The 15172-nt window shown below is 37.6% G+C and overlaps 1 protein-coding gene across 1 annotated transcript in view; it reads left to right on the top strand.

Moving 5' to 3' along the window:
- The window catches only part of GRIK2 (glutamate ionotropic receptor kainate type subunit 2), a 653415-nt gene that overhangs the window by 465551 nt on the left and 172692 nt on the right, over positions 1-15172 (top strand). The window contains exon 11 of the mRNA XM_027089701.1: positions 7138-7344. Coding sequence (XP_026945502.1) covers positions 7138-7344 — 207 coding nt within the window. The remainder of the gene's footprint in view (positions 1-7137; positions 7345-15172) is intronic.

Raw genomic sequence — 15172 nt, 5'->3', positions numbered from 1 at the left:
ATATGGTAAAAGTATTCAAAAGTTTTTGTGGGACAGTCAGAAAAAGAGAGACCTGAATATGCCTGAATTGTGAATACCCAGCACAAGAAAGCTGTTTAGCTGCAGGTTTCCTCCTCTTCCAAGGTAACAAGGGCATTTAAATTGTGATCCATGGAAATGTGTTATCTTCTAACCTGAAAGATTAGAAGTCCAGGAAGAGTCCAGGAAGAGTCCAGGAAGAGAGGAAAATGAGTATAATATCCCCAAGGGTGGAAGAGGACTACATCTGTCACATTTGTAGTACTCTGTGTATCCCTGGGGAATACATTTTGTATGTGATCATATATTACATAAAAATTAGACAGGATTTTAACTGTCCTTTTTACCTTATGGTAAGCCCAAATATCTAGCTTTGAATTTAGTTACAGATCAATTTCTGATTCCTATGTGTTTTACCTAATTTCATTTAAAAATGCAGCATATATGGATTTTCCACAAATTATCTTATGGTATAGAAAATGATAGAAGATTGTGGGAAAAGTATGTATCTTGGAATTTAGAAAACCTGAGTTCACATCTCTTCTTGGCCTCTTCTTAGGGGTTCTTTATTATCTCTTCTTAGCTGTGTGACCTGCGAAAATTATTTAACCTCTTTGAAAAATGACAACTGTAAAATATTCCTAATAAAACTCAATTGAATCATATGAAAAGATGCTCAACATCATCTTTCCTTAGAGAATTGTGAATTAAGGAAACTATGAAAAATCACTACATACCTATCAGAATGAACAAAATCCAGAAAACTGACACCACCAAATGCTGATGAGGATGTGGAACAACAGGAGCTCTCATTCATTGCTGGTGGGAATGCCAGTGGTACAGCCACTTTGGCAGTTTCTTACAACACTAAATGGACTCTTATATGATCTAACAATAGAATGCATTGGTATTTATCCAAATGAGTTGAAACATATCCATACAAAAACCTGCACATGGATGTTTATAGCAGCTTTATTCATAATTGACAAAACTTGGAAACAACCAAGTTGTCTTTCAGTAGGTGAATGGATAAGGAAACTGTGCTATATTCAGACAATGGGATATTGTTCAGCACTAAAAAGAAATTAGCTATCAAGCCATAAAAAGGCATGGAGGAAACATAAATGTATATTACCAGGTGAAAGAAGCCAATCTGAAAAGGCTACGTGCTGTATGAATCCAACTATATGACATTCTGGAAAAGAAAAAACTCTAGACACAATAAAAAAGATTAGTGGTTGCCAAGGATTAGAGGGGAGGGAGGGAGGAATAGGTAAAGCACAGAGGATTTTTAGGGCAGTGAAACTCTTCCGTATGATACTTAACAGTGGTGAGCTACATGTCATTATATATTTGACAAATCCCATAGAAAGTACCACCCTAAGGTAAACTATGGACTTTGAATGATAGTGATGTGTCATTGTAGATTCATCAAAAATAACAAATGTATCACTCTGGTGGGGGAAGTTGAAAACGGGGAAGCTAGGCATGTGTGGCAGCAGGCGGTATATGGGAACACTCTGAACTTTGCACCCAATTTTGCTGTAAACCTAAAACTGCTATAGAAATAAAGTCTATTAAAAATCCATTGAAAATTATTGTATCTAAAATAATAAAATGATAATTAAAAAGTTATCTGCCAGGTACCTTTTGTTTAATTCTCCAAACAACTTTAAAAGCATTGGTAAATCAACTTAGAGATGAGATAATTGAGTCAGAAAATTAACCAATTTATCATTTATTTAATTAATATTTTCTTTGCCCCTACTATATGCCAAGCATTGTGTTAGGCATTGGAGATACTATAATGAATCAATGTGGCTGTTATATTCCAGGGAAGTGGGACAATCAAAAAGAATGTAAGCCAACAAATAAAAAATTGAAGATAAATTAATTATTATGAGAAAATAAAGTGTTGAGGTAGAGAATAACAGGATTCTCTTTACATAAGGAACCCAGGAAAGTTTTCACATTTCATTTGAGCCTTAAAGGAAGCAAGGAAGCTCACCAATGTTTAAGGGCATTATAGACAGATAGAACAATATGTTAAAAGGCTCTGAGACAGAAAATAGCAAGATATTTGAAGAACTGCAAGAAAACAGGATATTTAGAATTTAAAGAGAAGATGAGGTCAGGGAGGGAAAGGTACAGTATAAACCTTTATGATGAATATTTTATTTATTTACCACACGTTTCTTGAACATCAACTAGTTGCCAGTCATTTAGTTAGGCACTGAAATATATTAATGGACATAATCTCTAATGTCTTCACACTCAAGAGTTTATATTCCAGTAGGGGAAGAAAGAAACACACACACCCCAATAAATAAATACACATATACATACGTACATACATATGTGCATACATACATACTTCAGATTGGGCTATGAGGAAAATAAAGCAAGGTAAAACACTAGAGAGTAACTTAGAAGGGAGAGGTAGTTTATATATAGTGTGTTTTTTCTGAAGAGGTGATATTTGAGCAGAGACCTGAATGATGAGAATGAAACAGCCATGTGAAGATCTTAGGAAAGATCCTCCCAGTCAGAAAAGGAGAGAAAAGAAGGCGATGCAAAGACCTCGGGTCAGGAATGAGCTTGGCAAGTTTGAGGACAAGACCAGTGTTCCTGGACATGATGAGAGAGGGGAATGAGAAGCTAAGGTTAGAGAGGAAAGCGGGCAGGGCCTTGAAGGCCAGCATAAGCAGTTTTGCTTTTATTCTAGTGTCAGTGAAAAGGCACTGATAGGCTGTAAGCAGGTACATGATAAAATCATTTACTTTTCACAAGATCTCTGTGACTTTCTATGGAGAGTGGACTGTGGGGACATATAAATGGAAAAGAGAGGTAAGAGGCTACTATAGGAATCCAGATGATAAATAAAAATTGCGTGAACCACAGTGGCAGCAGGGATGATGGGAAGAAATTGATGAGTTCAAAATACGTTTTGGGGCTTCCCTGGTGGCACAGTGGTTAAGAATCCGCCTGCCAACACGGGACATGGGTTCGAGCCCTGGTCTGGGAAGATCCCACATGCCGTGGAGCAGCTAAGCCCATGCACCCCAACTACTGAAGCCTGTGCTCTAGAGCCCACGAGCCACAACTACTGAGCCCGTGTGCCACAACTACTGAAGCCCGTGTGCAGTAGAGCCCATGCTCTGCAACAAAAGAAGCCACTGCAATGAAAAGCCCGTGCACTGCAACGAAGAGTAGCCCCCGCTCACCACAACCAGAGAAAAGCCCACGCGCAGCAATGAAGACCCAATGCAGCCAAAAAATAAAATAAAATAAATGTATTAAAAAAATATATGTTTGGACAGAAGAACTTGTACGATTTCCAAAGGTTAGAACAGAGAGTGAGAGTGACTCCCTAGCTTTTGAGTTGATCACTTTGGTGAGTGCTGGAACCATTTATCAAGATGAAAACACATGGTGGAACAACAGGTTTCAGGGGTCACGAGAAGGAATTTGAATGTTATTCTAAATGCATTGGTAGTCTAGGGATGGTTTGAAGTGGTGGCGGTGATATAATTCAATGTATACTCTAAGAAGATCATTTTTGTTGCTCTGTAGTGAATGAGCAAAAAGAAAGGGAAGCAAGGATGATGCCTCAGTGACTGGCTTGAGTAACTGGAAACTTTCCATTTTCCAAAAGCAGAGAGAACTGAAAAGGTGTACAAGTACAAAGAAGAATTCAATTGGGGAATTAAGGGATATGAGATGTCTATGAAGGACTAAGTGGTGCTGACAAGTGCTGCTGGAGATGTGTGCCCAAGACTTACTTGGAGAGGTCTGGGTCAGATATATAAATTTTGGAGTCATCAGCATAAAGATGTTATTGAATTTGATGTGTATGGGTAAGATCATTTAGGGATGTATTTTAAGAAAAGAAGGGGAGAGGGGCCATAACCAAGTCTTAAGAGTCATCGACATTTAGAATAAGGTAGAAAAGAAACAACAACAAAGTGTCCTGAGAAGCAGGTTATTGGAACAAGTACATATACTTTGAAATTAATTCTATATAAGGAGACAGATTGATTATTAAGGGGAGAGAAAATGACTCAGTTAATTAGGTCTTGGAGCAAGTGAAAGGTGATGGGGATGTGCTTTGTATCTTTCTTTTTGTCCCTCCAGATTCATTCTTTACTCTTCTTCACTCTCTCAGGAGGGTGACTTGTGCGAATCACATTAATAGACTGCTGTACCCTCTGACTTTTGATTGGTTTTGACTAATGGGAAGCCCCAGAAGGAGATCAAAGGAAGGGAAGACAGCAAGGTCATGGTTTCTATCCTCATGGATCCCTCCTGTAGTTGCCTTATACTGCTTATATTTCTCAACTGAATATCACTGTTCTGCTCAAAGTGGCATCCTGTGTTGGGACCCTGACTGATAAAAGAATCAGGACGTAAGTGTAGAGATTGGTCCAATAAGCACAGGGCCAATTCCTCCATAGCAATAGACAAAGGAAAGAGAAAATGAGCACAGATAAATGGCTCTGGTGGGTTTTGTGGTCTGAAGGTAAAGGTATCACATGTGATTGCTTTTAATTTCTTGCTGAGGTAATTAACTGAGTATTAGAGTGGGAAGCTGTAAGTATAAAGAAAAATGGATAAAATGTTCATCTCATAGAGTTGGAAATGGATACTACCATAAAATGTTTAAGGATATTAAATTTAGGTGTAAACAGTTAGCAGTGTTCTACTCTTCAGGAGTAGGCATGGGAAAGACAAAAAGTTGTTTCCATAAGGCATGGTTTTGTAAAGCCGAATACCCCAGCACAAGACGGGCAAAGGGCATGAGAATGCATGTAGTATAGAAATTATACTAGTGGACCAAGGGATGTCGGGCTGACAGTGAAGTGAGGAAGGGGTTGATAGATAATGGCAAAATGTGGAGATCACTGTGTTAGAGGTCTTTATGGAACTGAAGAATTGTAGGCATGTGTGTGATTGAACTATGAGTTGGATTAATGGGCTGTTAGAAATCCTGATTCAGAGGTATATCATTTTCTGAGAAATGCAGAGTGCAGTTTTGATCATGGGGGAGAGGGAGGCTAAATGAGAGAAGGATTTGGCAATGAGGAGGTAAAAGGACTGAGTGTGACCATGCTGATCCAAATGGATTTTGAATACAATAGAGAAGGTTGATAAGATTTGGAAGAGAGAAAAATTGTCATCCAGTTGCTAAAAATTAGAAAAATAAAGGCTTCTCTTCACACTTATCCCACAGATCTTAGTAAATCTTCTGATTCAAATTTCATTGGATAACAGCAATTGTAAAGAGAGAGCCGGGTGTAGGAGGGTGGCATGAACCTCAGGGAAGCAAAGATTATCTCAGGAGGCAGGGGAAGAAATGGTCTGGGGCCACAGTGAGGGGCAAGGGAAGGCACCAAATGTGCTTCTGTCCCTGAGGGGTGTGGGGGTGACACTGAAGAGAGTCTCTGGGACAGAGGATATAGTTCAGTAAGGCAGGAATGAAAGGGACATTCCAAAAATTGCATGAAGATGTGGAACAAGGTGCTGACCTTTGAGCAGGACTTCTTTCCCACAGTGGAACATCAGAAGAGCAGGAAACTGATCAAGCTAGAGTGTGCATGAAACAGTAGGATTAGGCCAGGTCAAAGGATATGGGAAGAAAGATGGAATTAGCCTTGTATCTGAGATGAGTATGAGTGAGCTGACACATTGCTGTTTGTCCAAAACTCCTTTAGGTATTATGGCCCTCATGAGATGACTGTTGTTCTCCCGGGGTTGGGAGGAGGGTGATTGCATTGCTAGATGGACTGGCATGGCAGCCTCCTAAGCTTTTTCACTTTGCATTGTCTTTCTCTAAGAGAGAAGCTTCCAGAGGTTTTGCCCATTGTCAAATAGTAAGTAGTAGAGCCAATTGCACCCTGGTTTAGTTACAGGACAATCTGTCACACCATGCTTCACCCACTCCCAATAAAATATGCTAATACATGGATTCTCTTACCCCTTAGTTAAACATATAATCTTTAATAGGGCCTTGCAGAGCCTTACAAGCAAGGTTCCTCACTTGGCTCTTCATCCTTACCTTGTTCAACTAGTTCCCTCACATACTGGATGTGACTTCAATCATATTGATGGCTGTTGTCCTCATCCCTAGGCGCTCTAGTATCATATTGATCTCAGGCTTTTTACTGCTGTGGCCTTGTCCTGACATGCTCTTCTTTCAGATTTTCAAATGGCTAGACTCCTTCTCATCTTTTAGGTTCTAGTGCATGTTTCATCTCCTCAGAAAAGGTTTCCAGACATATTACTCAATTCTGTCTTATCTTCTCTTATCTTGCCAAGTACCTTGATGTCATTCAATATCTTATTGCCCTAGTTTATGTTTTTATACAATTTATCAGCATCAGAAGTAATGTGTTCTGGTCGTTTAGGCATTTATTATTGTTTTCTTCCCCTATATCATGAACTTCATTTCTCAGGGATTTCTCATTTATATAGAGGAGGGCTGGCTCATAGTATAGTAGGCTCCATAAAATCTTGTTGGATGAATAAGCATAAGTACTTGATAAACATTAGTTTCTTCTATATTCTAAAGTAAGCTACTACTTTTTCTCTTATAATTATAGTAGTTGTAATTTTCATGGTTCTTAGAACAAAATGAGATCATGTATATAAAAGTCCCTAATTCAGTTCTAAGCACATGATAGGCAATTAGGTAATGACTTTTTTTTCATTCTTTTATCAATAAACCTCACTGAAACAGCACACCAGAAATTAATTATATGGTATAATTCAGATTGGGGTATTGTAATCATAGTGAAATTATGTCTTAGTTTTATACATTGTATAGTATATACCTCATTATATATTATTTATTATATGTGATATAAGATGTGGTATAAGATATATATCATTTTTATTATATAGTTGTGGCAAAGTTATATTTAAATATTCTCTTGTGAGACCCAAGTATTCCCAAAGTAATCTGCCTTATTAGTGTTTCAAACTATATTAATTACAATTAGAAGAAAATAAAATTGACTTCTAAATTAAAGTGAAATTTTCTATCTTGTAAGAAACTTATAATTGTGATAGTAAGTTTCATGATTAACTGACACTTCCTACCTTCATGTTCGCTGTTTCCAGGAAGAACCCTATGTCCTGTTTAAGAAGTCTGACAAACCTCTTTATGGAAATGATCGATTTGAGGGCTATTGCATTGACCTCCTCAGAGAGCTATCTACAATCCTTGGCTTTACATATGAAATTAGACTTGTGGAGGATGGGAAATATGGAGCCCAGGATGATGCCAATGGACAATGGAATGGAATGGTCCGTGAACTAATTGATCATGTAAGTCCCTTTTCTCATTATTTATTAACTTTGGAAGATTTCTAATAGATTTACTTTTTTTTTTTTTTTTTTTTTGATGGTCAGGGGTTAATAATGTCAGAGAACAGTAATGTATTTTAAGTAGTTATTTTTTTCAATAATGTTATTAAAAGTATATATTATTTCTGACAAATACACAGGATGTAAGGGATGTATATAGTTCTATTAGAAACAAATGTCTGTCTTAAATTAACTAGTAGTTAGTGATTTAATATCTTGAAGTATTTGGTCCTAATTTATAAAATGGAATGTGGTTTTTTTTTTATTTAACATCTTTATTGCAGTATAATTTAATTGCTTTACAATGTTGTATTAGTTTCTGCTGTACAGCAAAGTGAATCAGCTGTACATATACATATACCCCCATATCCCATCCCTCTTGCATCTCTCTCCCACCCTCCTATCCCACCCCTCTAAGTGGTCACAAAGCACCACTGCTGCTGCTTCCTACTAGCTATCTATTTTACATTTGGTAGTGTATATATGTCAGTGCTACTCTCTCACTTCGTACCAGCTTACCCTTCCCCCTCCCCGTGTCCTCAAGTCCATTCTCTATATCAGCGTCTTTATTCCTGTCCTGCCCCTGGGTTTGTCAGAACGATTGTTTTTTTTTTGTACATTCCATATATATGTGTTAGCATACAGTATTTGTTTTTCTCTTTCTGACTTAGTTCACTCTGTATGACAGACTCTAGGTCCATCCACCTACTACAAGTAACTCAGTTTTGTTTCATTTCTTTTTATAACTAATATTCCATAGTATATATGTGCCACATCTTCTTTATCCATTCATCTGTTGATGGATACTTAGGTTGCTTCCACGTCCTAGCTATTGTAAATAGTGCTGCAATGAATATTGTGGTACCTGACTCTTTTTGAATTATGGTTTTCTCAGGGTATATGCCCAGTGGTGGGATTGCTGGGTCATATGATAGCTCTATTTTTAGTATTTTAAGGAACCTCCATACTGTTCTCCATAGTGGCTGTATCAATTTCCATTCCCCACAACGGTGCAAGAGGGTTCCCTTTTCTCCACAACCTCTCCAGCATTTATTGTTTGTAGATTTTTTGATGTTGGCCATTCTGACTGGTGTGAGGTGATACCGCAATGCAGTATTGATTTGCATTTCTCTAATGATTAGTGTTGTTGAGCATCCTTTCATGTGTATGTTGGCAGTCTGCATATCTTCTTTGGAGAAATGTCTATTAAGGTCTTCTGCCCATTTTTGGATTGGGTTGTTTTTTAAATATCAAGCTGCATGAGCTGTTTATATATTTTGGGGATTAATCCTTGATCCGTTGATTCATTTGCAAATATTTTCTCCCATTCTGAGGGTTGTCTTTTGGTCTTGTTCATGGTTTCCTTTGCTGTGCAAAAGCTTTGAAGTTTCATTAGGTCCCATTTGTTTATTTTTGGTTTTAGTTCCATTACTCTAGGATGTGGATCAAAAAAGATCTTGCTGTGATTTATGTCAAAGAGTGTTCTTCCTATGTTCTCCTCTAAGAGTTTTATACTGTCCGGTCTTACATTTAAGTCTCGAATGCATTTTGAGTTTATTTTTGTGTATGGTGTTAGGGAGTGTTCTAATTTCATTCTTTTACATGTAGCTGTCCAGTTTTCCAGCACCACTTATTGAAGAGACTGTCTTTTCTCCATTGTATATCCTTGCCTCCTTTGTCATAGATTAGCTGGTCATAAGTGTGTGGGTTAACCTCTGCACTTTCTATCTTGTTCCGTTGATCTATGTTTCTGTTTTTGTGCCAGTACCATATTGTCTTGATTACTGTAGCTTTGTAGTATAGTCTGAAGTCAGGGAGTCTGATTCCTCCAGCTCCATTTTTTTCCCTCAAGACTGCTTTGGCTATTCGGGGTCTTTTGTGTCTCCATACAAATTTTAAGATTTTTTTGTTCTAGTTCTGTAAAAAATGACATTGGTAATTTGATAGGGATTGCATTGAATCTGTAGATTGCTTTGGGTAGTATAGTCATTTTCATAATATTGATTCTTCCAATCCAAGAACATGGTATATCTCTGCATCTTTTGGTATCATCTTTAATTCCTTTCATCAGTGTCTTATAGTTTTCTGCATACAGGTCTTTTGTCTCCCTAGGTAGCTTTAGTCCTAGGTATTTTATTCTTTTTGTTGCAGTGGTAAATGGGAGTGTTTCCTTAATTTCTCTTTCAGATTTTTCCTCATTAGTGTATAGGAATGCAAGAGATTTCTGTGCATTAATTTTATATCCTGCAACTTTACCAAATTCATTGATTAGCTCTAGTAGTTTTCTGGTGGCATCTTTAGGATTCTCTATGTATAGTATCATATCATCTGCAAACAGTGACAGTTTTACTTCTTCTTTTCCAATTTGTATTCCTTTTATTTCTTTTTCTTCTCTGATTGCTGTGGCTAGGACCTCCAAAACTATGTTGAATAACAGTGGTGAGAGTGGACATCCTTGTCTTGTTCCTGATCTTAGAGGAAATGCTTTCAGTTTTTCGCCATTGAGAATGATGTTTGCTGTGGGTTTGTCATATATGGCCTTTATTATGTTGAGGTAGGTTCCCTCTATGCCCACTTTCTGGAGAGTTTTTATCATAAATGGGTGTTGAATTTTGTCAGAAGGTTTTTCTGCATCTATTGAGATGATCATATGGTGTTTATTTTTCAGTTTGTTAATATGGTGTATCACGTTGATTGATTTACGTATATTGAAGAATCCTTGCATCCCTGGAATAAATCCCACTTGATCATGGTGTATGATCCTTTTAATATATTGTTGGATTCTGTTTGCTAGTATTTTGTTGAGGATTTTTGCATCTATATTCATCAGTGATATTGGTCTGTAATTTTCTTTTTTTGTAGTATCTTTGTCTGGTTTTGGTATCAGGGTGATGGTGGCCTCATAGAATGAGTTTGGGAGTGTTCCTTTCTCTATAATTTTTTGGAAGAGTTTGAGAAGGATCGGTTTTATCTCTTCTCTAAATGTTTGATACAATTCACCTGTGAAGCCATCTGGTCCTGGATTTTTGTTTGTTGGAAGATTTTTTTTTTTTTTTTTTTGCAGTATGCGGGCCTCTCACTGTTGTGGCCTCTCCCGTTGCAGAGCACAGGCTCTGGACGCACAGGCTCAGTGGCCATGGCTCACGGGCCCAGCCGCTCCACGGCATGTGGGATCTTCCCAGACCAGGGCACGAACCTGTGTCCCCTGCATCAGCAGGCGGACTCTCAACCACTGCGCCACCAGGGAAGATTTTTAATCACAGTTTCAATTTCATTACTTGTGATTGGTCTGTTCATATTTTCTATATCTTCCTGGTTCAGTCTTGGAAAGTTATACCTTTCTAAGAATTTGTCCATTTCTTCCAGGTTGTCCGTTTTATTGGCATAGAGTTGCTTGTGGTAGTCTCTTAGGATACTTTGCATTTCTGCGGTGTCTGTTATAACTTCTCCTTTTCATTTCTAATTTTACTGATTTGAGTCCTCTCCCTCTTTTTCTTGATGAGTCTGGCCAATGGTTTATCAATTTTGTTTATCTTCTCAAAGAACCAGCTTTTAGTTTTATTGATCTTTGCTATTGTTTTCTTTGTTTCTATTTCAGTTATTTCTGCTCTGATCTTTATGATTTCTTTCCTTCTGCTAACTTTGGGTTTTGTTTGTTCTTCTTTGTCTAGTTCTTTTAGATGTAAGGTTAGATTGTTTATTTGAGATTTTTCTTGCTTGTTGAGGTAGGCTTGTATAGCTATAAACTTCCCTCTTAGAACTGGTTTTGCTGTATCCCATAGGTTTTGGATCATGGTGTTTTCATTGTCATTTGTCTCTAGGTATTTTTTGATTTCCTCTTTGATTTCTTCAGTGATCTCTTGGTTATTTAGTAAGGTAGTTTTTAGCCTCCATGTGTTTGTGTTTTTTACATTTTTTCCCCTGTAATTCATTTCTAATCTCATAGCATTGTGGTCAGAAAAGATGCTTGATATGATTTCAGTTTTCTTAAATTTACTGAGGCTTGATTTGTGACCCAAGATGTGATCTTCTTAAATAATTCTGAAAGCTTTCCACTTCTCTCCATCTCCACAGTCACATGGATTAAATTCCCAATATGAGAATCTTCCCCTTTTAATCTGTTATCTAACTATATCATTCAACTAAAGTCTTGTTTCAGGAAGAGAAATCTGATCATGCCCCTCTTTTGCATAAAGTCTTTCAATAGTTTTCATTGTCCTAAGGATATAGGACCAACTCTATAATATATTTACAAGCCCTTCTACATTTGGTTATTGTTTCTCTCCTATGGAAATCTTTCTGACCCTTCAAATAGACTGTCAGACCTTCTCCACCCTGCTTTCTCTGTTGGGAGGTTCCCTTACATAGAGTAAAGCAACAGGGCTTCCCAGTCAGTGTTCCAAGGGAGAGAGGAGAGTAAGGTTAGAATATTTATTTTCCTCCTCATTCCCTGAGATGTCATCTTGAGCTGGCTTGTGCCCCCTCACTGAATGTCACAGTTTCTCATAATAGTGCCTGCTCTACGCAAATGTCTCTCCTGCTCTCAGTTCCAGTTTACACCCTACATAGCTTTGTTTAATTCTGATCTTAGGGGTGGTTACCGCTTAGCTGCTAATAGCCTTGGGTTCCTGCACCATTCCTTAAAATTTCCATTCACCAGTGGTTCTCAAAGTATATTCCATAGACCTGCAACATCAGTATCACTTTCAAACTTGTTAGAAATGCAAATTTTCAGGTCCTACTCTAGACCTACCAGGTCTGAAACTCTGCAGTGAAACCTGGCAATCTCTATTTTAACAAGGCTTTCTGATGAGATTCTGATGTTCCCTGAAGTTTGAGAATCATAAGTCGTTTTGTGAGTAAACCCTGCTCAGGTATCTTCATTTGAGTGTGCACCTGTTTTCTGTTGAGACCCTGACTGGTGAAGCTTTTTATATTTTCGCTTATCCTGCTCTCTCCAACCACATCCAACGTGGTTTTTTAAAAGCCCCACATTACAAAAAACATCCAACAGTGATTTTCACTTCAAGTACATTGGATCCAGGGTCTTAAAGTAGGCCATTGTATGCATTGACCTCTCTTTCACTGTCTTGTTATCTCTTGGCTTGCTCTCTTTATAGATTTTATTCTTAAACACTTTCTTTCCACGTGGTGACAAAGGAGGCTCAAGTTGGCACTAGGCCAGCGGCTTTCAACTAGGGGCAGTTTTTTCTCCAGGAGACATGTGGCAATGTTGGGAGACGTTTTTATTGTCACAACTTAAGGAGGTGGGAGAGATGTTGCTACTGCCATCAAGGGGTAGAGGCTAGAGATGCTAGTCTCTAAATAATGCACAAGATAGCCCCTCACAACAAAAAATTACTTGCCTCAAATATCAATAGTGTTGAAGTTTAGAAACTCTAATCTAGGTTTATCTGTTTCTTAAGAGTCCTCCTTCTGGAAGAGATAGTGGTCTCCTTTTGCCAAAGTGTCAGCAAAATCTATTGCAGGGTGTTGGGGGGAGGTGGGAGGAGTGTTCGCTGGGCCAGCTTTGGACCATGTGCCAATCTGGGAACTAATCCATAAGGCTGGGGTAGAGGAGGTGGTTATTGGAATGGCCACACTTGGATCATATGTCGACATCTGGAACTGTGGGACAGAATCGGCCACATCTGAATTATGGTACTTATAATTTTTATGTGAACTTGGGGGCAGAGGCAAGCAATATTTATTTTAAACCAGCTATATGCCAATCCATTTTCTAGATGTTCTAGGTTTTACTTGGTTAAGTAGAAGGGGAATAACCATCAAGGGGCTGAATTTATTCAGGTGTTGTGATGGGGAAATATAATTAAAAATAAGATCTTCGTCCAATCCAGAAAACTTCTCCACAAAGCTAGAAGAAAAAGAAACTTTTATTATTGAATAAGCATTACACTAGAATGTGATGTACACTATAGGCAGTTTCCTAAGAGATTGCAAAGACAGAAGTATCACCCTTTTATGTAGCCAAACAGACACAACGCATTACATACGTGTTTTCAAGATAAGCAATAACTAGTCCTCAAGAAATCTTGAAAGTACTATTTATCACACATAGTTCATATTAAATTTATTTGGTAATTGAGGTGATCATCTGTGTTAGATAATTGGCTTTATACAGTAGAAAAATAAGCTTCTCATATCTTTATGACAGCAGGTAGATTTTAGGCACTTGCCCACCAAAGTTAGCTCCTACCCTCCCACAGAAATTTGGAGTTAGGGTGCACTCTTCCTTGGTGATTCCTTTTCAAAGACATACCTCCCAGGTCCTTGAGAAAGGCATCCCCTGGTGGGAAACCTGGCAAGAGGCTTAACTAACTTTTAAAGATTTATATACATTTCAAAAAGAGAGAGAGAGAAAGGACTTAAAATTATACGTTTTCTTAAGTAAATGTTCTAAGAAAAGGGGAGGGGTCTCTGATTATTTTCAATAGAGAGAATTGAGTCTCATGTTTAATTTGAATTTGTCCTTACAGTTGCAAGTCTAATTATTTTAGTAATAACTGTTTTTAACACCTTCTTCTCTCTCCTTCCTTCTTGAGAGGACCCTCAATGTATAGGGTTTGACAAGATCTCTCAAATTCATTTTAATCTAACCAGGGACAGTTATTGGTGGTACGATATGAAGATAGCACCTCAGGAAGTTATTAGGAGAAAGTGGCTCCCTGAGGCATTGTTAGTCCTTGGAAAATGACAAGACTTTCCCCTAAAAACACCTTCCTCCCCCATCATTTCCACAACAGGGCTGCATAACATGTGTACTAGTAAGTACTTGGTGAGACAGTTGTGGGTTCAAGTCTTAATTCTTTTACTATGTAGCTTTATGCCTTGGGCACATTGCTTTAAACTCTTTAAGCCTTAGTTTTTTCAAAAATAAAATAATGTCATATTAATAATTAGGAATTATATATATATATATATATACACACACACACACACATATGTTTCCCAATGCGGTGTCTGACAAATAATAGATAATCAACAAATGGAGACATAATAAGTTTGAACTAATAAGTTCAAAGTTTTTGTCTTCTTACTTATCCTATATTTCTACTATAGTGTTTATGAGTATTCTTGTTGAAGACTAAAAAGTATATTTAGACAGTATTACAATGATAAAGATGTAGGGATTATAGTTGCTATTGATATTAATTTTATATTGAATTATAGTAAAATCAGTGTTAAGTTTTTTGTGTTTTTTTTTTTACATCTTTGTTGGAGTATAATTGCTTTACAATGGTGTGTTAGTTTCTGCTTTATAACAAAGTGAATCAGTTATACATATACATATGTTCCCATATCTATTCCCTCTTGCATCTCCCTCCCTCCTACCCTCCCTATCCCACCCCTCCAGGCGGTGACAAAGCACCCGAGCCGATATCCCTGTGCCATGCGGCTGCTTCCCACTAGCTATCTACCTTATGTTTGTTAGTGTGTATATATCCATGCCTCTCTCTCGCTCTGTAACAAAAAATTTTTGTGAGCCATCAAACTGATTAAAATCCTTATCAGGACACTATTTTACTGTATCAGTTCACTGCATCCACAGTCTTCTGTATTAAGGTATATACATGGTAGCGTTCATTTGCTTCAAATATACTGAAAATAACTAGGAGACACAAATAACAGGATTGCAGCAAGTGTTCAGCATTCAAGAATATTTATGGAAAGAATGACACAAATGGTCATCAGTGTGCCACAACAAATGTGAAACTCAAGCATCTTGCTCCTTAGAGAATATGTGACATATTTTCCAAATGCTTTTCTT

The sequence above is a fragment of the Aethalodelphis obliquidens genome, unplaced genomic scaffold, assembly GCF_003676395.1.
Source record: "Aethalodelphis obliquidens isolate GAN/ISIS:26980383/991018 unplaced genomic scaffold, ASM367639v1 scaffold3, whole genome shotgun sequence".
NCBI lineage: Eukaryota > Metazoa > Chordata > Mammalia > Artiodactyla > Delphinidae > Aethalodelphis > Aethalodelphis obliquidens.
This window is presented reverse-complemented; position numbering and strand designations above follow the sequence as displayed.